Source organism: Filicampus tigris, chromosome 10, assembly GCF_054856515.1.
Source record: "Filicampus tigris isolate MCC_2025a chromosome 10, RoL_Ftig_1.0, whole genome shotgun sequence".
NCBI lineage: Eukaryota > Metazoa > Chordata > Actinopteri > Syngnathiformes > Syngnathidae > Filicampus > Filicampus tigris.
In genome coordinates, this window is record NC_141226.1 from 22989755 (window position 1) to 23016238 (window position 26484).

The 26484-nt window shown below is 41.9% G+C and overlaps 1 protein-coding gene across 2 annotated transcripts in view; it reads left to right on the forward strand.

Annotated features, from left to right (window-relative positions):
* The first annotated feature begins 782 nt into the window (after nt 1-782).
* pik3r2 (phosphoinositide-3-kinase, regulatory subunit 2 (beta)) overlaps nt 783-26484 on the forward strand; it is a 29638-nt gene continuing 3936 nt past the window's right edge. The window contains exons 1-7 of one of the 2 annotated variants that reach the window (XM_086043349.1): nt 783-1002; nt 8668-9567; nt 21809-21901; nt 23968-24045; nt 24787-24939; nt 25822-26032; nt 26114-26199. In XM_086043349.1, coding sequence (XP_085899475.1) covers nt 9249-9567; nt 21809-21901; nt 23968-24045; nt 24787-24939; nt 25822-26032; nt 26114-26199 — 940 coding nt within the window. In that variant the 5' untranslated portion in view covers nt 783-1002; nt 8668-9248. Of the gene's footprint in view, nt 1003-7023; nt 7161-8667; nt 9568-21808; nt 21902-23967; nt 24046-24786; nt 24940-25821; nt 26033-26113; nt 26200-26484 lie in introns of those variants that run through there. The other variant, XM_086043348.1, reaches the window with a different exon arrangement.

The following is a 26484-nucleotide window of genomic DNA, read 5'->3' on the forward strand; positions in this document are numbered from 1 at the left end:
GATTTGCGGGAGTTGGAATGGATTAATTGCATTTCTGTTCATTTTAATGTGTTTTGAGATACAAGCATGATCATGTAACAAATTAAACTTGTATCTCAAGGCACCACGATAGAAACTTTACCTAAAAAAAAACCCCAGTTTCTAAATATAAGCTCTGACATGATTGCGACATGTCAAATAAATCTGTCATCCTTGCATATATGTATTATCTATTGATGAATTTAAAGATAGGCTTTTTTAGAGAATAAAGGTGTCTTTTCCGATAAGACATTTGAATAAAGTTTAAGTATATCTGAAATTCACTTATTAAAATGTGATTTTAATCCCCTGAATTTAACATCATATTACTTTTTCTCTAAACATTAGTTTTTTTTTCCCTCCAAAAATATGAAGTTATTATAACATTACTTTTTTTCTCGAAAATAGACAACATGACAGGACATGACAATATGACATTAATAAAACATTTAATAATTCTAAACAATTATTTGCAACGTTATTAGAACATTACGACTTTTTTTTCTCGTGAAAATAGACAACTGTTTAATTCCAATGACAAATAAATAATGATAATGATAATTCTGAACAATTATTTGCAACGTGAATGATTTGAACTTGTCACTTTTTTCTTTCTCTCTCTCTCTTTTTTTTTTTTTTTTTTTTTCAAAGGCCGAGTACTAGTAGTAGTCCCTCCGGAGCCTGTGTCAGAGGATTCGTACTTTTCCGTGATGCTTCGGCTCTTTCCGCTGTCCTCCTGGCTGTTCCCACGCGTTGCCCTCCCCTCCCTTGCGGTGCTGGAAAATGGCTGTGCAGGGGAGCAGGGAGTTGTGAACGGGAAAAGAAAAGAAGGCGAAGTGAAAAAAGAAGAGCTTTCCGCAAGTTTCGTGCCTCACTGGAAGCTGCCGTGTAACTTTCCCCCCATATTGACCGACTCCTTCTGCCATTTTGCAGAGTTTCGAGCGACGCCACTAAAAAGTGAGAAGACTCAAGAAATATCCACGGGTGAGTTTCCCCCCCCCCCCACTCCCCCCCAACTTATTGCACATTTCCAGTACAGCGAGGCAGCCACTGTAACTTATTGGAAAATGGTGGAAGCCTCAAATCTTACTTGGCGACACCAGTTTCGTTTTACCACATTTTTTGGGTCGTTTTTAAGGCGAAAGGTTGAATTTTGAAATGTCACTTGTACAGTAAAGGTTGCGAGCCGCCTCGCTTTGCGAAGTGTAGCGAAGTTACGCAGTGCCATTTTTATTTCGTTAAAAGTTGCTTTCTCGGCGGCGTGTTTTGTTGCCTTTTGAACTGATTTAGAGGAGAATGCTTCGCCAGTTGTTTACATTTTTCCGTAAGAAAAACTCGTTATACCGTTCTAATTGGACGGTCTTGTTCTTAGTAAAAAAAAAAAAAAAAAAACGCACGCATTTGATATTGTACCCACTATAACATTAACGACAGTTTGAACATTAGCACTTGGCCTAAATATAGGGGGAAAATGTAATGAATAATTCCGTCAAAATATCACATGTTGCACATAGAAGTGAAATTGAAATGAATCTACATAAAAGTGTGGAAAACAAACAGTTCCTAAAGATTAAATGCGAATTTATTGAATTTAAAAGTTAAATACACCTGAAGTGTACTTCAGCAGTGATTTGTGTGTACCAATATTGTACAAGAATAATACCCGCACCACACTTTTTAAAATAACTGAATGTAAAAAAAAACAAAACAAAACACACACACACACACACACACACACCTGATTTTTTTTTTTAAACTGAGAGAGACTTCACTGGTAAGTGACCGACAGCCGCTAGTTAGGGGAATCGCAGATGAACGGCATCGCGACGTTGTAGGTGGAACAGTTTACAATAAAACATATGTGTGTTCAAGTTCATACTTACATGTTGCTCAAAAAGTGAAGCGTGAAGAGTCTCTGTCACTGAAAAGCACGATGCAATCTGCTTCGTCCCCGACAATCGCAAAACAAACAAACAAGCAAACAATAATCGCGCTGTTGCAGCAAGTCTGTTTATGTGTGCCAGGAACAACCGCGTGATGTGAGTCGCTGACTTTTTTATTTATTTATTTATTTAATTAATACACGATTGTACAGTTGTGTTAATCGGCGTGCTTTGGGCCTAACGTGTCCAAAAGTCTTGATTTTTAAAGTCGCTAAATCCTGTCTAAATGCCGAGAGTGAATTTCCAGAGGAGTTGGAATTATTAAACGTATGCTCCCTCACTTCACATTTCAGCAGATGGAGTCCAGATGGGGTTATTTTTGTTATAGGTCCTGCTGCAGGGGAGGCCCAGTTAAGCTGAAATGGTTCTATTTGATCAAAAATAGTAACAGATAATATCTTTAGGGCCACCATCGAAACACATGAAGGCCTATTTTAATGTTAGGTTGATGTGCAGGAAAAAAAGCAACCCGCAGTGGATGTTGTTCCTCTTTTATGATGTGAACATGGAATATAAAGTGTGGCTTGGTTCAAGAGTGGTGAGATATTATCCCAAAGTGGTTCAACACAGGTGAGCTATTATCCTTTCAGAACGACTCAATTTTTTCCCCCGGCATAAATTTATCCGAAAATGATGGCATTTGCTGGAAGAACATACGGAAAAAAAAAAAAAGTCTTTGATTGCTTTGATGTTATCCTTGTAGCGCTCACAGCTGATCTCGTCTCAGAATTTACTTTTACTCTTAGCATTTATGAATATTTAAAAAAAAAAAAAAAAAAGAAAGTGTATTAGTAGCCTCTCTCGTTTGAACCAGTTTTTGTCTTTCAAGAGCATAGATAGTGTTTTATTGTATTTATACTAAAAAAACCCACATATCTCCCATACCCATACACTCGAAAATGGGTGTTATGGACAGACCTTATAAAAAAAAATAATTCTGAAATATAGTTTTACCAGTCTGACACCCTTTCAATAGATTGCATATTAAGGCACTCTTAAACTAACGAAAAAAAACTTTTTTAAAGAACTTCTTGGCACCCGTTTTCACTCGCTCTCAGTGGCAAGAAACGGGAGACTTTCATAAGACTTCACTTTGAGGAAATGAAAAGGAGACTCGCACGCGCAAACTCCTCCAGTGAGTGAGCGTATATGTCAGTCCCAGATGAAGTATACAATAAAACTGACACATAAAACGGAAGAGAATTAATCAAAGTATATTTCAACACCACAATGTTCAGCCACACCAAACTAGCTTAATGTTAAGATAAAATGTCAAACGCCCCGGAAATGAGCAAAGCTGTTACAGTAATTATAAACATTCAAACAACTGCTACTTAAATTCACACGGGGCATCAACACAAAAACAGAACCTGTTACTAAATAGAATAAGAATTATATATTTAAACTTCAACCAAACTAGAGGGGCAACTTATAATCGACAATAAATTGATGATCAAATTAATCGCTGATTATTTTTGATAATCAATTAATCATTAATTTTTTTTTTTTAATTAAAATTGTCCAAATGCTCTGAAGTTCAGCTTCTCAATAGTAAAAACGATTTGTTTCTGTATTTCTCCATTAAAACTTAGTTATCTTTAAGTTGTATAAAAATAAAACATTTTCTTTTAATTTGGAAAACAGTGATCAACATTTTTGCCTATTTTCTGACATGTTTCGGCCACTACCTGAATCATAATTTCTGTTTTGTCGTTTTGGAATGATATCATGTTTTTGAATAAAGTGATGGAAATTAAAAAAAATCGGGTTCATTGATTAATTCACAAAATAATCGACAGATTACTGGTAATCAATTATTAATATAATTGTTACCTGGAGCCCTGAACTAAACCAGCTGATTTAATTTAACAAAAACTAGCTATCTTAATGCTAGCATGTTATACAAAACGTCATAGATGGTCAAATTGGCACAGCGGCTACAATAATTTTTAGGGACGTGACGATGAATCGAAAAGTGATTTTTGAATCGATTCGCCCCGATTAACCGATTCGATTCATCGAAAAGGTGGCCAGCATCATGTGGAGATGTTTCATGATTTATTTGTTTATTTTTGGGGTCAAAATATGACTGGTGCGAATCTTCGATATCGCGGGAACGCCAGCGATGAGCCGCGATTATACTTCGCTTTACCCGCAGTGGCTTACTTTTACAGTTGTATGGCAGGTAAGAATGCTAGAATGCCACTTTAAAAAGTTGAACCCTGGAGCCATTTTTTTTTTTTTTTTTTTTTTTTTACCGTTGAAAAGACTTGACTTTTACTCACGGCTAATTTGCTGTGAGTAAAAGTGAGTGTTGCGGCGCCGAACAGTCTCACAACGCCGCACTCTATTCGCTTGTAGCAAAGACTTGCATTCAACGTCTTGGTGAATTTAAGCGGCACTACTTTCAAAATTGTGCGAGCCTCCATTTTAGGAGTAGAAGTCCTCCTGAAAGGTTGGCCTGTCTCGAGTCTCCACTGTGGCGCGGTGGATTTTTCACTTGCATGTGGCTCCATGGCCCAAGGCCAGGCTGCGTGCGTGGTGCCTCAGTCGTCAGCTCCTCCAGCAGCACGGCCATAAAGTCTCAACACAAACTTTACAGCATTAATTGTTTCCTTCCATTCACCAGCGATTACGTTCTCTTTTCCAGCCAACTTGTATTTTTTTTTGCGCCCATGCGCTTTGGTTCGTATGAGGGTTTTCTTGACATGATATTCCATTTTTTTTTTTTTCCACCGCCAACTTGAGGTGCGATGTTGATCTGCTGCAAATGTTTGCATTTGCCGACACTCGATTCCTCTCAAAGCAAAACGTGTCAAATTTGGCTGCACGGTGACGCAATTAGTCGTGACTGTCGATGAAATGGTGACGCTTTTACTTTCGAGTTTGCCGGGTAAAACAGACCGACGAGATAAGATAGCACAGGAAGATGTTATGTAATCTCACCATCATATTAAAAGAGAAAATATTGGATATTTGTAGGACCTTGTGGCTAAATAATGATAATATTTTGTAATATATAATTCATTATTTTTATACACTGGGAAAAAAAATCAAACTTGCTTTTACTCCTGTTTTTCACAAGCTGACCTCAAAGGTCAAAGACAAAGACAGATTGTATGCGTCTCGTATGTGTATACCGTAGGGCTGTGCAATTAATCGAAATTCAATTACAATTACAATCATTACACTCCACGATTACAAAATTGGCATAATCGTAAAAAACGATTATTAGTATAAATGTATATCCGACGCCCTATATTTGTGCACACAAGGAAAATCATACTTTAATTTATACATTTGCACCTTTTTTTAATTTTACAATAACACATTTTATACATTTTCTTTGTTCCAAAAGAAACTTATAGTGTTTCAAAGAAATGTATTTGTCGTTATATTTTTTACCTTCGAACATTTTCTTGTTTTATACCAAAAAAGAAATTATCGTTTTGAATAATCATGATTTCAATTATGACCAAAATAATCGTGATTCATATTTTTTTCATAATCGAGCAGCCCCAGTATACTGTATGTGTCCATGCAGGTCGATTTAAAAAATGGTGGATACTTTTTAAAACATACTTTTCTTTCTAGGGATGTGCGATTCATTGAAATTCAATTACAATCACGATTATTACACTCCACGATTACAAAATTGGCATAATTGTAAAAAACAATTATTAATATTCATTTATATTACACTTTTTTTAAAAATTTATTTTATAACAAAGAATTTTTTCAATTTTATCTGGTCCAAAAAGAACTTACTAACCGGTACATTTATTTGTCTTTATATTTTTTTATGTTCACACATTTTCTTGTTTTGTACCCAAAAGTACATGATCGTTTGAATCATCGTCGTTTCAATTAATACCAAAATAATCATGATTACAATTTTTTTCATCGTCGAGCAGCCCTACTTCATCCCTTGTTCTAAATTGAAAATGATAGCGGGATGTTAATTAGTGTAGTTAGAAAATACCTGACAGTAAAATATAACAATAAAGGCCCTTGAAAGTAATGACAATAAAATTCGATTTTTACCAAAGGGGAATGCGGTTACGGATAAATGATATTGTATATGCTCTTAGGTTAAACGTCTCACTTATTTTCATTTTCGGTATAATGACACTGACAGGTAGTTGTCCATCTATTTAGAATATGTATAGGCTGGAATGTTTGCCAGAATTTCCTCCACTAACCACCAAATGGAGATTTATTTACCCTTTGAGTACATCTGTGATTTCCTCAAATACGTGGCTAGAAGATCAAATAAAAGTCCAGTGCTTGGTGAAAAGGTGTAGTGCTTTGGGGTCAGATGTATGACGGCTGCCTAGAAACATTTTCTAATATTAGAACGTTTCCTTGATTTGCCCGGCTTCTCTGGTGACTGAGTAGCACATGGTGCGCGCGGCAGCCAATCGCGTCGCGGGAAGAGCTTTCCCCCGCTCTAGCAACAGTCAGTTACTTGCTGCCTATTCATTAATTATTTTCCCGCGGTCTCCCTCAGCCGTTCGGAGTCCGCTGACAGCAAAGTGCTCCGTTTTTTTTCCCCCCCGCCTGCTTCCTTCCTCTTGACTGAATAGAAAGTTGTAATAATAATAATAATAATAATAATGATGATGATTCAAAAAAACTAGAAGAAAAAAAATAGAAGGGATGGATCTCGGCTGCTGCCTGGCTTCTTCAACACTCTCCGAGCAGGACTCTTCTTTCACCTCGCTCGACTCGCGGCACTTTGCACGCGCCGGAACTAAGTCGTGGGGGGAAAAAGGATTTCGCGCGAGGCGAGGGCGCCCACGTTCGCCTCGGACTTTTTCTTCAACTTGTTTCCCCCGCCGGAAACCTTCGGACTGTAAACAAACCAGACGGCAACTGGATCAACCATTGGACTTTTTTTTTTTTTTTTGCTGAGTGAGGATGGGGAGGGGAGGAGGAGGGGAGGGGGGGTCACTCAGAGGCAGGACTGTGGGTGTTGGGTGGGGTGGGGGTGTTTAGAGCAGGTGGAGGGAGAAGGGAGGGGGTAGGGCTAAGGGGGGGGGGGGGGGGGGGTTATGGTGGTGTGAGGATTGCGGGCTGTGGTTGGGTATGCCAGTGCCACGTGTCTAGCCTGGCACCTCTTGCTCGTCGACTGGGAAGGATGTTGAACGGAGAGAGTCTGGCTGAGCCTGTCCGGCTTCTCTCTCAACCAAAAGTGGGGTGAGTGTTGCACTCGGCTGCATCCTCTCGACGCCATAACTCTTCGATCGCTCTCTTTTTTTTTTTTCTTTTTTTTTTTCGTTTCCCAAATAGACCCAAAAAGATATTGTTACACGCTTTATAAGGAATTGATGTTCTCTTTCCAAATGTCGCGAGGGGACCACGCTGTCATGTGGTTCGAAAGCATGCCCCCCCCCTTTGGTATTCGAAGCTAACCAGTAGCATTCCCCGGTTTTTGGTTTTTGTTTTTGTTTTTTTTTTTTGTTGTTTTTGAACCGCGCGCTCACCTACTTTTATTTCGGTGTCTGCAATGCATCACCCTCAACAGTATGCGTTCATCCGGCGCTTTTGGTTGCACAACGTCGGGCCTTGCAAAGCAGGCCAACAGTTATTTGGTTTTGGGGTTTTTTTTTTTTTTTTTTTTTTTTTTAGGGGGGGACATCGCCCTAAATAGCTTGTGACTCTTGCCACAGAACACCAAAACTTGCATCCACCTCTCAAGCTGTCCTGGCTTGTGTCTGCCTCCGTCCCCGATAACATAATCGTCGTCCTTGGCTGGTCTGCGGACCGCAGATGTTGTACTTAATCGGCAAACGCTAATCTCTTCCCCTCGTCCTCGCTCGCCATCTCTTCCCTCGGTCCGCTTGCCATTTTCAAATGCAACTTTGCAACGTTTGTTTGGGGCCCGCTCGCGTCTCGGATGGGATGAGAAAAGGACGCCCGCATTTTTATCAGGATGGAATTTGGCCTTTTCACGCAACGATGATATTGCTGTGAATTTGCCGCTTTCCCCTTTTTTTTTTTTTTTTGCGCCGTAAGATGGCCTTTTTGCTGCATGTAGTGTATTGAGTGAACCAAGTGTGATTTTTAGGATGATATTTTGTTCCTATGTGGTGTTTATGTGACGGGCTTTTGGCATCACTTGACTCGGCCAATCTTTTGACAGAATGAAACCAAAAACATTTTGGAGGCAACACGGTTTGTTTTTTTTTAACGTTTCTACGACGCTTTTTGCATGTTACACCAAATTCTAGTGAGCCAACTCCGGCCTTAGTACACGGTCGGGTTTTCCTCGGCGCTCTCCTTCAACAAAAAAACGTTTCTCTCGTAACCATTTGCGCGGCAATGCCGATTTCACGGTCCGAGTTGATGTTGCCGAGCAAATTGTGACGCATCGGTTGAAGCCGCGAGCGTGTGAATGTCGCGCGAAGGGAACGGAGGCTCCCGTCCAGGGACCGAGTCCGCTGTCGGTTATGACGCAGCAGCATCGCGCCAGCCATCCGCGTCCTTTCCGAAGACTGCACAAATACGCGGCGCTTGACACCGTTCGCCATTTTCATGCGGTTTCGAGCGTCTCTGTGGACACGGCTATATCTAAAGCAGACTTTATCCGATGACGCCTGCTTTTTTTTTTTTTTTTTTTTTTTAATTTTATACTTCATCTCATCTATTTTGGGGGGAATTTTCACATTTTCACTCTTTTGTTGGTCTTTTTAATATACTGCAGGTTGGCCGTAATCCCTGTCCAGAACATGCGGGAGCTTTACAGAACCGAAGAGGATTAAAAAGACCGTCCCCACTGCGCCGCCGGTACTCCAATTTCGACCACTTTTCTTTCTAGCGCCGAGCGCCCGGCGACGCACGGCCCTCCACTTGGCGAGTTTTTGAAGCCGGCTGCTGCCGTAGCATCCAGCCGCCAGCAGGTGTTCGCCGCTTTAAGGAGCATGTTGCCTACGCTCTCCCTCTGCTCCATCATCTGGCTCAACCGGGGTATCAAGCTGAGGAAAGTGCACCGCTTCACCAACACCGGTCAGGCCTGAAATCAGCGTGTGGGGAGGACAAGCGCTACCTTGCCGACTTGGGAAAATGCTTCTAAGCTTCGGGTGACTCCGTGGGTCCCCGAGACCCCCCGCCAAGGCCACCCCGCAACGACCAACTTTTCATTGCCGCTTTCTCGACGGGAGGGGGGGTGGGGGTGACGAGGGATTTCCTCTCCCGCCGGACCCGCCTATTTTTCGGGGCGCCTCGGCCCCCGCTCCGTATAATCCTCCACCGGGCGGCCATTTTGAATCGCGCCTCCCTCACAAAATGGCAACGGAAGGTTTCCGGTACCGTGCCCTCTACGCGTTCGCCAAGGACCAGGAAGAAGATTTGGATCTGCTGCCAGGCGACCTCCTGATTGTGAGCAAGGCCTCGCTGCTGTCCGTGGAGAACTACCAGGAGGGCTGCGCCGAGAAGCCCGAGTGCCTCGGCTGGCTCCTCGGTTACAACGAGCGCTCCAAGCAGAGAGGCGACTTCCCCGGGACGTACGTCGAATATGTGGGCCCCGTCAAGATGGCGCTCCCGTCCAGTCAACCCAGGTCTCAGCGACCCCTGCCTGCTGCTCCCACGCCAGAGGCGTGTCAAGGTAAGGCCACTCGCATTGTTTATTGTAAACGAAGGGGACGTTCCCATATCATGCTGTAATGTTAGTTGAAGGACAGACTTCAAGCGGAAGTCAAGCCAAACACATTTCTTTCAAGAATATGTTCCCGGCAGGAATGTAAGTTAAGCAGCAAAATGCACTCGTTTTTAGCCATCTCCGGCGGCGGCCATTTTGTCATTTCTGTCGACTGAAAATGACATCACAACTGCTCGCAGCGACCAATCGCGGCGGACCTGTTTTCTGAATCTGACCGGGGATTGGTCCTTGTGGGCAGCGGCGATGTCATTTTCAGTTGACAGAAATGACAAAATGGCCGCCGCCAGAGACGGCTAAAAACGAGTGCAGTTTGCTGCTTCACTTATATTCCTGCTGGGAACATAAGAAATGAAGAATTATTTTCATTTTTTGAGTCAAAAATTAGATTTTGTTTTTGTTTGGTTGTTTTTATTGCAATTGGATTGAAGTCAAATGTTTTCAAATGAATACATAACATTCAACGCATTTTTCCACGGGACGGCCAAAATCAGCAGTGAACTGCTAACAATGTTAATTAACTGGAACCATTTTCATTTCTCTTTTATCGAGAAGGGATTTCCTCATTTTCAACAGTCTTCATTTTGTTTGTTTGTTTATTTAATTGCTTGGGAGTGCAAACGATATTTATTTATTTATTTGTTTAAATGCGTGTTGCACCAGAGCGTATCCCCGTGAGCTAGTCTCCATCCATAATCCATCGTACACTAACCATAAATTACAAGCAAACACTACACAATACCACAGGTGTGAAACCCAAGGCCCGGGGGGCCAGATGTGGCCCGCCAAGCAAATCAAGTGTCTGTACTTTGTTTCTGGCTGAATTCATTTGTTCTTTTCATTTTGGCAGAAAATATTGAATACAATTTTTAATTTGTGTTCACTTTTCACTAGGGTGGTAACAATACACCAATCGTACCATATCTCTATTTTCTGACTTCCGATTAAAACAATTAAAAAATATATGTTTAAGAATATTTTTTACAATACAATTTAATGCATTCATATTATTGTTTGCCAGAGCAGACTGACTGTGTTTTCACCACTGAAACGTATTTCGGGGGGGGGGGGGGGGTGTCTTTGAAGATGCAACATTTTAGACGTGCTGCCCGTGACTCTGCAGATTTTTTTTGTAGCATTTACGGCAAATCATCTGGATCTTGTTGCCAGTGTGATTTCCATCTCTGTGCTGACATGCTCCGATACTAATGACCTAAATAAAAGCCATGTTTCCTATGACCACAGTTTTGCACAGTCAGGTCAGATCAATGGCATGTTGAAGTAATGTCTCTTCCATCTAGGTGTACATTTTTTTTTTAAAATAACCCTAAAATAATAATGATAATCATTATGTCAAGTTTGGTAGCACTAAGAAATCTCATATCTATTCTGGAGTTGCTGCCATTTTCAAAGATGACAGTTTTGTCTACAAGACTATTGCAATTTTTGGTTTCAAATACATTACAGCACTACTTTTTACTGGCATTACCATCGTTTTTAAAAAACAAATTCTTTCTTTTGTTGATGAAAAAAATATATGCAACGTATTTGTGTACGTGATGAAGTGATTTATACATTTATGTAACTTACCTGTTGTGGGAACCCATAACAACCAAGTGGCTGGCCAGCGATGAAAACCAGTTTGACACTGCAATGTTATACAGTACAATATTACTAGTATTAATGCCAGCATACTTTACAATCCGATACCTAGCGCTGAATTGATTGTTACGAGTTGTCGTAGGCATGTGGAACTGTCAGTTGATGACGTCATGTCTTGGCAGCTGAAGGTGGTTGGCACCAGCACAGTCTCTGTTGAAGTAGAATTTGTCAAGTGGTTTGAATGTGCTTTAAAAATGATCATCACAGGCTACATTGAGTCACCACGAACTTAACAATGCCTTGATGATTCATTATGACAACAGCGTAAGCGTCCAAAATCAGCCGTCACATCGACACAGACATCATTTACTGCCTCCTCTGCTCATTTTATTCAAGTTACGCTCTGTGAAGGCACATGGTGTGGAATTTTTTTTTTTTTTTACACTTGCACAGAACGGCTCGGTGTTAAAAAAAAAAAAAAAAAAAAAAGATTTGCTGTTCATCAGATTTGCTGTTCAAAGGTAGCAGTCTGTTTTTTTTTAACTGTGTCATGACCTATCCAACTCATTTTTTGACACATGCTGCACGGTACCTTTTTCTTTTTACATTTTGCTGAAGCTCGGTGCTTTAAATGTTACGTTTGTGCTCTTTACTATTGAAGCATCAGTCTGGTATTCCTCGAATCAATCCACTGAGACCACCTTACTTTCAAAGGTTAGCACTCGCTATGAATTTAGTAATACTCAGAGGGTCGTGATTGCATGAACTTTGTGTGCATTCGCCGCGTCCAACCGGTATTGGACCAAATGCATCGCATGGATTTGTTGTGTCCTTCAAATTTGATACCCTTTCATTTGGTTTACTTTTTCAAATCATATGTAGTATATGAAATTAAGTGTATTTAGGTCTAATATATTTCAAATGAAGACAATAGCTAATCCTGCAGATAACAGCCAGGACAAAATATGCTGATGTTGTGGTGGACTAAAATTTAATTGACTACACAATGTGGGACCTCAACACACTTTTTGCAGTCAAATCAGGGCTCCACACAAACGTATTATTATTATTTTTTTTTTTTACTCGGAGCACAGATTCCCCTGAACCTGAAATTTTAGTAGTTAGAAAATCTAGGGGTGCACACTATAAGTCGACTTATGAAGTAAATATCCACTATTTTACTGATACATTGGCTGAAGTGTGGAGCAGAAGTTTATCAGCAACAAAAAATATGCAAGAATATTAATTTCCCCCCCAAAATCAACAAATTTACTTGTCTCACTGATGTACTTGCAACTGTCTCAAATTGTAGGAGCAAAATGCTGCCATTTTGGAGCAGAACGGAGCCCCGCAAATATGTTTTTTTTTTCTTTCATCTTTAAACCCCGTACATACACGCATGCCAGAAAGCAGTGCAATAAAACTATCATTTCATCCAAGAAATAAATTTCTTCAATGACATTGTGTGCAATAAATGTTTATGAACCTGCTAAAAATGCCCGAAAATATCACCCCACCCCCACTCATAACTAAAGAATTGCGCTCAAAATCGCAAAACAAACACCAATGAATCTGAATAAAATGTCAACAGATTCCTTTGGGACCAAATTTATATTGTGTTGATAGCGTTAAATGTACCTTAATTAAAGTGAGTTAGCATGCGCTCGCTGTAATTCTCATAAGTGTCTGCACTGCCCGATCAAACCTGATTAGCATTTCATTATAATACAAGCTAATGGATATATCCTCTGGGACTATAAAAAGTTGATTTAATTGCAGAGACGCTTTACACCATGGCAACACCCTTCGGATTTCAGCTGACGAAATCAAGTGTGGAGAACCTGCATTGACTCAAAATCCCACAATGACGAGAATGATTCAAATCAGAAATAGTACAAATTGCAATCTAATGTTGCCTTCCGCCGATTCGGTTCGGCAGTGTTAAAGGAGGATTGTTGCTGCATTAACCCATACTCAGAAGCGGTATTCTCTATAATTCACCCGTTTTTTTTTGACAGATGGCCCAGGTTTGGCTCTGAGCACATTGGCTGTGAACTCTGCATTACCTCGGCTTGAACCAATTGGGCATTGGTTGCGGACAGAAGTACAGTGTCCCCCATTCAGATGCATGATTTTAACAGGAAATGTTCTCTTCTTCTTTTGAAAAGCTGTTATCAGAAGCAGTCCACTGAATGCACATTAGTGAGCAGCCGCACAATTTACGTTGGCCAGCAAATGCAGGTGCTCCAGTGAATGTCCTGGTGCATTGACAGACACTGAGACGAACCAGTCGGGCAGCAGGCATGAATTGTCAGTGATTTGGTTGCGACTGTAGCGCCAAGTGATACCCTTGGCCAGAGGGCTGGTGAGAAATGAGTGAGGAGGGGGGCGAGCTGTGCGAATGAATGGAGGACACTGTGATCGGACCCAAATTTGACAAATATCACTTTCATTTCTCTGTTGGAACTGACATTTTAGCCATTGTGTAAAAAGAGCTTTTGTCAGCGTAGCTACATTTGATGTGGCGGTCCAGCAGTACAATATAACCCTTTAATTTTATTATACAGTAAACCTCAGTTTTTGCAGGGCGTAGGGACCAAGCCCTTCCGCAAATAGCGAAGTCCACAATTCAGGAACTCCCTAAAACGTTTCAAATTGCCGACATTCATTTTCAAACCATAAATGTATCACATACTATGATCCCAAAACACTGTAAAGTGAAAATAAACATCTTATAAATTTGTCACACCACGGGGAAGTGTTATGAACAACTCTCACAAATTTGATTGACAGCCAGTATATAAAATCAGGCTTCAAAATCATGAAAAATCAAGCCGCTTTCTGCTCTCAAACCGCTGTGGGCGTGTCCATTAAATGCATGACACCACGCTGCGCCGAAAAATGTATGCTACTTACTTTAGAGAGCTTATGCCTACACATCCCTAACATGTTCGCGAGGTATTCCACGTTGTGACGGAAGGCGCTAGCCCACAGCTAGCTCGTGAGCTAACAGGCCTCCGGTGCTCCTCTCGGCTGGCAGACGTCACCTCCTAACTTGGAAGTTTAAATAACAACATTGAGCTGACTGTGAAAATTGTGGCATCCAGGGAAGATGCATTTTTGGGGTTTAAGCATTGCTAGCTAGCTAAGTGCACTCTGTGGGCAAAAAAAAAAGTGAATTTGTTAATGGGGAACTGCAAATAGATGGGAGTTCACTGTGTTTGATATATTATCACACCTGTAGTGTAACTAACTATTAAAAAAAAAAAACACACATAATTCTATCGTTGAGTTGAAAAATATAAAAAATATATATGTGTTTGAGTTTCATAAACTTAATTCAGCACGTCGGGTGACTAAAAGGCCATAATAACACCCTGCCCCCAAGCAAAAACTACACCTATAACCAGAGTTGTTCTTGAGGGGTTTTTTTTTTCCCTCTTTTATATCACTCTCTCCCTGGCTTGACTGTAATTGCCTACTTAGGTGACCCATGGCCTGGCATGTTTGCAAATTCCTCCCTTGTCCTCGTCCAGCCTCCCTCCCTCCTTCTGCAACTTCACTCCCTGATTCACATCCACGTCTATACTGTCTCTGGGCGGCCATAAACCATGCAAGCGGGGCCAGTTCTCAGAAACGAGAAGACCCCCACACACACACACACACACACGCGGACACCCTGCCCACACGCTACTTGGAAAATCATTTCAAAGAATCCATGAAGGAGATGGGAGAGGGTCTGAGACGGACGGTAGAAAATGGGAAAAGATGTGGACAGGCTGAGAAGGGAGAGACATGAGGGCAACAGTGAAAGCCAAGGCCACACTATCCATACGCAAGCATAGCAATCAGCTGGATTTGGTTCCTGGAGCGAAAGTCAACTCAAACATATATATTTTTTTAAGAATATGTTCTATGCAGGCCCACTAGTTGAAACACGGCATTCCGATAAATATTGCGTTTGTGGAATAAGTGTTAATCCACCCGTTTTTCGCCATCTCTGGGGGCGGCCATTTTGTCACTTCTGTCGACTGAAAATGACATCACAACTACTCGGGGCTCAGATAATGACAAATCATGGATCAGCTTCAGAAAACAGGTGAGCTGTGATTGGTCATTACCTGAGCCGCGAGCAGTTGTGATGTCATTTTCATTTTCAGCCCCTGAGATGGCTAAAAACGGGTGGATTAACGCTTAACTCATATTTCATATTAATCGTATTGCCTTTTTTCAACCCGTGGGCCTGCATAGAACATATTCTTGAAAAAATTATATTTTGGTGTTGACTTCCACAATTGCTGCACATTTCAGGTTGCAGTGCTTGAGCAAATTTTCCCAGTGCATTTTTAATTTAGTCGCAGAAAAAGTCATATAAGCATGATGTTGTTATGTTATTGCATCTGCATTAATGACTGTACTAGCAGTGAGTTTACCTAACGAACATTGCCACTTTAATCTATTATCATTATAAAACATAATTACTACAAGATTATGTGGTGTCTCAGTCCGAACACTAGGGGTACTCGTGTAAAAGAATTACGTAGATAAGAGATGAAGAAGAATGTGAGTCTGGTGGAAATACAAGTAGGAATTCCGTTTTGTGTTTTTAACTACAAGACAGAGTGTTGTCATCCATGTTCACCTTAATGTGTCTCCACACGGCTGATATGACATTCCCTGTTGTTTTTTTTTTGTTTTTTTGTTCAACCCATTAAAGCCTAAAGCGCCTGGCTCAAAAGCTCCCCAAAACCGTCGGTCGTCTTTGGAATTACCCTTGAAAACCTGAAGTTTTCCCAGAAATTCAACAACTACAAAATAATTAATTTCTCAGCCCCTGTAGCAGACAGAAACATAATTCCAAAAGATTTTGAGACCTTAGGCTTGCGGACAGGCCCGAGTTTATTAATCTTTACTGTTCCAATCGAAGATGTAAAAATAAAGTGTCACTGTAAGAGAAGCACTATTTTTAATTTTAAAAATCGAGTAGTAATCACCATCCTCGTCAATATTATCATTACCTACAAATATATATCTTAACCATATATCACGTTCGACTGGTTCTACTGTTTCAAAGTCCACAAGCGCATCGTCTATATCACTGCCGTTACTCAGTTCAAAGCTCCCGCGATCGATGGCGTCCGCCATTATGACTGGAAAGAATTCCAGAACATCCTCTGCGGGCTCACGACACGGTCACGTGTATATCCTGATGCATTTCATTGGTTAAGAGATACAAAAATTGGATGGAAAAAAAAAAAAAGAAAATGACGTATATGCTCTCCGGGCTTTAAGGGTAGAAAGACGCAACAGCGCTCAGGGCTTTAAAGGGTAGAAAGAGACCTTAATGGGTTAAGTCCACTCAGTAGCCCACATGACTCCGTGAAACATCAGTTTCAAGCTACTTAGCTGCAATTAGTTGCGCATTAGTGATCGTATATACGTGCTTTGTTCACCTAACATGCTTCATTAAATTTTCTAATATTCTCTGCATGATATTATGAGTAACAATCTTTTAAGTGAAGGAAGAGCCTTGCAGTTATTTTTCTTGTACTACATTATTACACATACTGTATCTGCTAAGTAGGGCTCAGAGAGGCCTGTGACACCGGATCGAGAGTTTGTGTGTCAGTCAACTGCATTTGTCGTCGAGGACGACTTAAACACGTGCGGCGTGGAAGCGTGTTGTGACATTTAGCAGCGCTTGTCTGTTTAGTCGGGGTGCAGCGAAGACATGCAGCCATGAAACTCGACCGGCAGCATTACATACTGTTACACACCGTTGTGAGCCAGGCACCAACTGGTCTTGTCGCCACGGAACATAACACACACGTTTGAAGTGACCGGCGTGGCTTAAAATTGGCCACGCCTCTCTTTTTGAGGATTCAGGCTGATAAGAAACTGATTTTTTTTTTATTGGGTACATATCTTTTTTCCACTGACAACTTAAAAAAAAAAAAAAAAATAGCAGATGCCACTGATGTGGAAAGTTTAAGCGGCTTTGAAACCATGACTTTTTACAAGTATAACACGAAAGCGGTAATCAACCCGTGCCTAGGTGACCTATTGTTCCTCACCCGCTAGTTGCGCTCCATTTTGTGGTTAGCTTTGATATTTTTGCACCAAGATGCAATTAATCAATGATCAGTTCCACACAATTAGCTTGAATGGTGGCGATGTGATAACATTCCTTAAAGCGCAAGTCAACCCAAACGTTTTTTAAGAGTATGTTCTATGCAGGCCCACTAGTTGAAACAAGGCATTCTGATAAATATTGCGTTTGTGCAACAAGAGTTAATCCACTGGTTTTTAGCCATCACTGGGGGCGGCCATTTTGTCACTTCTGTTGACTGAAAATGACATCGCAAATGCTCAGGCTCAGATAAGGACCAATCATGGCTCAGCTTCAGAAAATAGTAGAGCTGTGATGTGTGAGGTATGGTTGTTATTGTTATAATAAGTCATGAAACACATTTTGTTTTTGCATGTTGAATAGGACCGTTTCTTCCTCAAGAGGAGAATTTAGCATATCCTTCACTCATCCCTTCCATTTGCCTTCTTTACTGCACGCAGCCTGGCTCGACAAGTAATAATAAGCTCTGCATTTAGCTGCATGTGTATTTTAAACTTGAGTTTTGGACCTTTCCTTCCAGTTCAAGTGTTCCCTGAGAGTGAGCGTGGAGCTATTACGCAAGACAAATGGCAGCATTGATCGGTTGTCCTAAATTCAACTTTTGTTTGCATGACATGGATCTTCAGCAGCTGTGTGAATTATAACACTCAGACGCCAGGAGACAAGCCAAAGCTTGACGTCAGAACCTTTAAGTTCTTTTCACGACCTTCACAGTACTGCACAAAGACTCCAAGACTCTCTGTCACACATGTCCCAATCTCAGTCTCTCTCAGACGAAATGGTTGCAGGAGTCACTTGTGTCCACAACATACCAACTGGTAACAGCTTATGTAATGGGAGTGCTCAGGAGATGTTGTGTTTTGAGGTTAAAAAAAAAAAAAAAAAAAGACAGAAAGAGAAAATTGCCTTTTTCGACAGAATTATTCATAACCTCTTACATGCATCGTCAATGTATAGTGCATTAGAGTGCCTTCGTTATAACAGTACAAATTTAAAGCGGAAGTCAAGCCAAACAGATTTTTTTTCAAGAATATGTTCCCAGCAGGCCCACTCGTTGAAACACGGCATTCTGATTCATTTTGCGTTTGTGGAATATAAGTTAAGCATCAAAATGCACTCATTTTTAGCCATCTCTGGGGGCGGCCATTTTGTCACTTCTGTCGACTGAAAATGACATCACAGTTGCTCAGGTAACGACCAATCACGGCTGACCTGTTTTCTGAATCTGAGCCGTGATTGGTCGTTGTGAGCAGTTGTGATGTCATTTTCAGAAGACAAAATGGCCGCCATTTATCAGAATGACTTGTTTCAACTAATAAGCTTGCATAGAACGTATTCTTGAAAAAAAAAAAATATTTTTGTTGACTTCCCTCTTCTAATGCTGGATCCTGTGTCAGGAATGGTCCCTTGCAAGAACCAAACAGATCCAATCAGATTACTTTGCTGACATCCCTCTGCTGCTCACACGATGACATTTTGTACTGGTCCTCAATTCATTTTGTTCCTTTGGCATAACGGCTCAGTGACACCATCTGTCAGCATGCCCACGCAATTTGTGGATAATTGCAATTTCTAATAGAGGCATATTGTTGAGAACGATATAGCGTCATGCCGTTGGGAGCGAACCGTGCGTCAGGACCGCACAAGTTACACCCAAGTGAGTGCTACTGGGTTGAGAGAAGAGGGGGAAGGGGCCTGCCCGTCCAGATGGCCGACAGGGATAAAGAAGAGGTGGAGGTCTGTCTCTGTGTGCGCCGAAGACGCTGCCAGGCAAAGTTTTCATGTTTAACTGGCAGGCATGGAAACTGAGAGAGAAGGAAATGGACGGGGGGAAAAAAAAAAAAAGAGTTGGAGTTGGATAAAAAAAAAAAGAAGTTAAGAGAACAAAAGGCAGTAAAATGAAAAGGGGGGGGAGGAAAAAAGCAGTCCTGGAGAGAAGCGGGAGAAGGAATGTTGGAGCAAAAGACAGAAAGAGAGACATTCAGGGAAAGTGAGAAGAAGAACCAGAGCGAGAGAGAGCGAGAATGGTATGTGCTGACACAGCGTTTCTTGTCTGAACTCCCCCAAATTAATAATCAGCAGCGATTTAACAGGAACAGAAGCTTGGTGCCAAGCCCCGGTCAGGCCCGGCCCTCCCTGCTCCCGGTGTTTACCCCCACCCCGCCGCTCTCAAGCTCCCCTCCACCAAGCCAGCAAACAGCTCGGCTCCCGGGACCGAATAGGAGGCGCTGCATGCCTGTATGTCCTGGCCGCGCCGCGCCGCACCGCGCCGCGCCTGGCCAACTGCCACAGGGCTTTTGCTTGTTCAGGAGTTTTGATTAAATCCTTTATTGTGCTCCACTCACGCAAAGAGCTAAGGCCAAGCAGCGAGCGGGACAGAGCCGAGTGGAGGGGAGGAGAGAAAGCTCAATAGGAGAAAAGAAAAAAAGGGGGGGGGGGGGGAAAGGGAGGGGATGTAGGGAAACTTTTTTCGCCCTTTCACTCTCTCCTGTAATCTTTCTCTTTGACTCAAATCATGTTTGATTTAGTACTCGGACGATTGCAAAAGTACAGACGTAAAAACACGTTTTGTTACTTGTAGGCTTTCTTAATGCAATTTCTCATCCAACGGTAATGCAGATTTGCTTAACTTCAAAACTGGAGATGTTTCACAACTGATTACATAACACAACTTTACATATTTGCTGTGCAGCAGGCACAAATCACCACAATTCCTTTGATTGGCCTTTCTGGTCCTTTTACACATTTGCGAGGTCACAAAATTTGTGGGACCCAATCTGTTGTGCCCACTAGACTAAAAATAGATGGTCGCTGTCGGGCGGAAAGCCCGAATGTCCAAATATGGTCAAATGATGTTTTGCACAAATTACTATTGGTCTGTCGCCAAATAATCTGCTATTTTGAAACATTATTAACCGGTATAGGTTGATAACAAATCTATTGACTTTTAAATTGCCCGAGAGGTGTTGTAAAACATCGCCTCTTTCTCACTACGCGGGAGTTGTGTGGCATTATATCGCCTCAAGATTGAAATTCTGGGAGATTCTTGGATCATATTGTGTGCAAATAGTTTCATTTAGGGATGGGCGATTATTGAAAAGAATAATCATGATTATTTTGATTGGTATTAAATGTCAGCCACAAAGGTAAGCACATATAAATAATTATTTATAATTATTATTGATTACGCCTCTTGCACTGCTTAGCCAGCTCATCGTTTCATTTATTGAATTATCTCGCGTCTCTGGAACCTTGGAAAAAGAGTTTCGGAAGCTGTTTGTTTTCGTTAAGTATTCAAGGTGTTTTGTCTGGTCGGGGGTGGGGGGGCAGTGTAAACCTTTGATAGACTTTAATGCGACATGGCAGCGTAATGCATTAGCATTTTTTTTTATTTTTTAGCAAGTTCAATTTTGAACTTGATGTTGGAATGTAATGATAAATGATAGCAGTATAAGGTATAAGACCAACTTTTTGAACTATGCGGTGTTTGGTAACTCCCGCCTGCCATGGTGCGTTTTGATTTCCTGAATAGTCGTGATTTTCGAGATTTGGGGATTCCTCCCGGCAGCGACGATTAGTCACACAATCTGGGTTGTTTGAAAACAAACCACGCGCTGATTATGAGCACATTTAGTGAAAATAATTTTGCACTACTTTTAATGAAGAGATAATTAATCAGCTTCACAGCTGGGATTTTTTTTCTGGCCTGATGGTACAACACGAAACATAACTGGAATGAGATCTTGAGATGCAATTAAAAGTTTAGAAATGATTTCTGTGAACAATAGCCTGAGTCTAGGTCAGCGATTCGCAGAATGTACCAGGACCACTCTATCTCTCTCTCTCTCCCTCTAATGGTATGTGAAAGAATCATCGTCCTTATGTGCAGAACATTTGAATTGAATCATCAGGTACAGTTATTTTATTTGTCTATATTTAAAGACGTAACAAAATGGCCGCCCCTGAAATGGCTAAAAACGGCTTGATTTCCCATTTTCCACAAACACAATATTAATCAGAATGCCGTGTTTCAAACGAGTGGGCCTGCTGGGAACATATTCTTGAAAAAAATATTTTTGGGTGGACTCTCACTTTAAGCATGGTGCTAATATTCAAACTGCATAATGTTACAGCAGCTTACAGTATTACTAAATATACTTTTGTTTCAACGAAGTCTTGTCTTTGACGGTACTTGGAGATCTAATGTTTTTGTTTAGGTGGTGTAGAACGTTGAGAACCGCGGGTTTAGGTGGACAGGTGTGCTTCTTGCGAAACAGGCTAAAATGACTCTTTATGTGCTGGCCTTTGCATAGTCATGTGTTCTTTAACATTGTATACTCTTGCCTAGCACCTAAATGATCCCCGTTTACTGCGGGGCTGTCAATCTCACGGGGGCCCCCGTTGCTTTCTGGAGGCTCTGCGGTGGATGCGTAACAGCGATTTGTGTTGTTGTTTCAGCTGCTTCAGTGCCCGACCTGAGCGAGCGGTTCACACCACCAGAGACGGCTCCCGCCGCCCTCGTCAGCCTGATCCAAGCCATAGAGCAGAGAGGTAGATCCGATATCCGTGTCAGGCAGCCGAGTGAATCGCCCGTCTGCCTCGCTGTCTTTCCATCTATGTGCGACTGTCTTGCTCGCGCCATCTGCCCCTCGCCCTCATGCCAGCGTTTGCACAAGTGTAGACGTACAGACAAGCGGGTCCAGTCACGCATAGAATCACATGTGTTGAAGTGACATTACAGCCTTTGTTGTCCAGTTACACATATCAAGATTCAAATATAGACTGTCGGCATGGAAGTTTTGTCTGACAACTGCAACGCGCTGAGCACATCCCATGATGCTTCCTGTCTTACTTGCGCACAGTGCACTCATTGTAGTCATTGGTTATTTTCAATTAGTTGAAAGGGGAAATCGACCCGAACATATTTTTTTTCAAGAACATGTTCCCAGCAGGCCCACTAGTTGAAACACGGCATTCAGGTTAATGCTGCAATTTGTGGAGTATGAGTTAAGCAGCAAAATGCACCCGTTTTTAGCCATCTCCGGGGGCGGCCATTTTGTCACTTCTGTCGACTGAAAATGACATCACAGACGCACGGGGCTCAGATAACGACCAATCATAGCTCAGCTTCAGAAAACAGGTGAGCCGTGATTGGTCATTGTCTGAGCCCTGAGGGTCTGTGATGTCATTTTCAGTCGACAGAAGTGACAAAATGGCCGCCCCTTGAGATGGCTAAAAACAGGTGGATTTTGCTGCTTAACTCATATTTCATATGCATCATATTGCCTTGTTTCAACTAGTGGGCCTGCATCGAACATACTCTTGAAAAAATATATATGTTTGGGTTGACTTCTAGCTTTAATATCCCTGCCATCTTATTTTATGCTTAACAAAATGTTAGCCTAATTGCATAATTACCCAAGTCTTTTGTGAATATTTTCATACAACCAAAACAAAAACAAAAACCAGAACACATGAGTGCAGTTGCCACGATTTAATTGCAGCTTACCATGAGCCGGATGTCTAAGAATCTACACAAACATAAAGAAATGACACAATTGTTAGCAAGCACATTGGTATTTTAATTGATATTGTGACAGTAAATAAAAAATGACTTGGGCTATTAGGATAACATAAATCATTTCTAAATATGCACTTTTCTATAGTCTTACCGTTTACCTGTGATACAGCAGCCCAGCGTTAGGAGGCCCTTTTCGTCTCTGAGTCATCTGCCAAAATGAATATCATGCTGGAAGCGTCTTAGTATTGATATTAACAGTGGCGGCAAGAGGTCTGCCCATGAATGTAAATACGTAGTTTGATGCAGCAATGGTGCTGAACTGCATCTAGTATAAATTGGACGCACACACACACTGCTTTGCACGATGTGGTTTTCTCAACTACCCGAGAGACGGCTTTGTCTCAACAAATGACCCTCCCCCGTGCAAGCTTTCTCGACCCAATGTTCCTGGAGGATTTTATGCATTGGAAATAAGTTATGTTGTTGCCCAGAGTTCACACCATGTTTCCAAAGTGGAAATAGCAGGGGGAAAAATATAGCTTATACTGGCTTGAATTGTATGTGGAAAATCTTATGTAAAACGTTTCTCTCGAGTTGGCCTTATGTGGAATTACCAGGTGGTTTTTGGTGGTTTTGGTTCTAAAAAAGAACAAAAACATCCAGGCATGACGTTGATCTCGCTGTGTCTGTCCAAGTGTCACAAATATTTGACACACTGCTCCACCATGCCTTGGTTCCCGCATCGTGAACATCGTGTGACCAAATCCGGAAAACTGTTGGACAGTGAACAGTTTCCATCTCAGCCATGCCGTACACAAATTGGAATGGGTAAATCCATCGCTTTGTGCAATCTATCAACTGATGCAACTCAATGGTGCGCTGTGTTAGCAGGCAACTCGCTATTGTAGCTTTGATATCACTCCCGCTCTGCAGCTAATAAGGATTTCGCCCAACATGGCGCCCCCCCCCTTTACACTCATGAATTATTCTGTTGAATTCTTATTCCACGAATACAATATTAATCTGAGTACCGTGATTAGTGCCGGCACATAAAACATGTATTATTGCTTTAATTGTAATGTTCTCTATTTGCTAGGTCTGGATTCCCCAACTCTGTACAGGATAACTACTAGTTCCTCCATTTCAGACAGCCCGATGCACAGTTTGATTCCAGGTGAGTCAGCCCGGGCCGTTTGTCATTCTACAATGTAACAATGTTTCTTGCTCGATCTAATATTTTGAGAAGCGATTATTCTCCCGATGAGCCCATCGATTCATGCAATAAAAATTGATTTTGCGTTATTAAACAGCAAAACTGGCATGTGAAATAGAGGTATTGTTGTCATCCACCCGGGGTCACCATCTTCACGTTCCACACCAGAGTGTCTGTGACATTGAGTGGATTTGTCTTTAAAACGTAGGGCCTTGGTCTCGGGTGAGTGACGCGGGCGTCGGCAAATGGGAGTGTACAGTTTCCGTTGTGAGCTCAGGTTATCGTCTGTCTGTTAACTGGCTAACCCTTGGCCAGTCTGGTGACAATTGCGGCTGCGGCAGCACGCGTATTCATGGTCTTTTTACACATTTATTTTCCGGCTAGTTGTGTCCTCGACATCTTGTGGTAGCAACGTGACAAGCACTTTACGCCTCAAATCCTCCATAACAAATAAATTGACGGAAAAAAAAAAGTGATTGCTAAAGTGGCCTACTGTATTGAACTGCTCTTCTCAAGGATAGTGTTCCATTTACGTTATTTAAATTGTGTTTCTCGGGTACAGGTGTCATACTCCGATCTTCGAGGGCCGCTATCCTGCATCCAAGTTCCTAATATAGTAGAAAACCAAATTTCCTTTCGTAGCATGCATCGTCCTTTTTAACATAACTGTACATTAACGTCCTTGACTGTTCTTTTATGCAGAGAGTGACATCACTCAGACAGATGTGGGCATTTTGTCAGAGTGTGTCTTGCACTACCTGAGAGACCTTCCCTCCCCCGTCATCCCTGCCTGTACATATGCCCATCTACAAACTGCTATCACACACCAGCAGCAGGGCCTACAGCAGTCAGCAGGTACAAAGCACAGGGCAACCGGATTTTAGTCACACCAATACAACAATCATCTTGCATGCTGATGACGCAAGTGCATGTCAAGTACAAACTAATCCAAAATCAGCGTGGTAAAATTCAAGAGAAGTCAAGTCTCCGCTACATGTTGAGCAAGTTGAGTCAAATGATTACTTGGCTGAAGCAAGTCTTAGCTCACGTCGTGCATTCCTGCTCAGTCACAACATAGAGAATCTTGCATTACTAGCACATTCATAATCATGTTTTAATGATCCCAAACCAGTCTCTGTGTCGCCCATTACTCTTGTCTTCTCATTTGAAGCCATAACTATTACCTTGAAAATCGCAGCTAACGTTTGATGAACTATCGGTTACAAAAGCGTGATGTTAGCACAGTTTAGCTGCCTGTGAGTTTTATAATGTTGAATAAAGTTAGATCCCGTAGTAGGTGTGTCTCTTATGAGTTGCAAACCTTGCGCGTGGCCATTCTCTTTCCTTGATTGTATCAGAAACATAATCCTTGAATCCAAATGTATTTAGTTTCCGGGTCCCCTCCATAACACAGTGGTACCTTGACTTACAAGTGTTCCGTTTTACGAGCTTTTCAAGTTATGAGCCGTCGCTTGGTCATGGCACACCGTCTTGAAAATGCCGATTTTCAAATGTAAACAGCCAAGCCTTGTCAAGTCGTGTAGCTCAAGTCAAGTCAGGTCTCACGAATGCCAAGTCAAAGTTGAGTCAAGTCTTTCATCAGTCCTCAAATTGCCGACTTTAGTCCGACTCAAGTCAAGTCCCCTGACTCGTAAATCCTGGCCCCCAAACACAGACCAGCCGATGTTCCAACATGTGTTTAGCTCCTCTTGACTGACATGCCACTCCCTCCTCCAGATGGCGCAGTAGCCGGCAGCCATGACAGAGAGGTAAGCCGGGTCCTCGAGAGCTCATCGGCCGTCCCTCTCCACCACCGCCTCACCCTGCAGTACCTCCTCGCACACCTGGCCAAGGTGACGCAGGCGCAGGCCAGCAACGCCTTGGATACACACACGTTGGGCAAGATCTTTGGGCCGCTGCTGATGAGGACAGGCCCCGCTGCTCCATCGTAAGTTTCATCATAGTCACTGGTTATCAATTGTGCTATTTTCATTTCTTGTTGATCAATTGTCAAATAATGGCTTGACAGGTTGTTGTTGGATGACGAGTTGCCTGCCCTTGTCGTGGAACGGCTTCTGATTGAGAGAACTGCAGAGCAAGACCTCACACCACCGGGTGCGTTTTAGTTTGTTTATTATTAAATCCAAAGGTTGGGAGGTGAATTCTACTGAATTCTGACGATGTAAATCATGGTTGAATGTTTTAAAGGGGGAAGTCAACGCAAACATTTTTTTTTCTCAAGAATGTGTTCTATGCAAGCCCACCAGTTGAAACAGGGCATTCTGATAAATATTGCATAAGTGTCAATGCACTCGTTTTTAGCCATCTCTGGGGCGGCCATTTTGTCTTCTGTCGACTGAAAATGACATCATAACTGCTCACAACGACCAATTGCGGCTC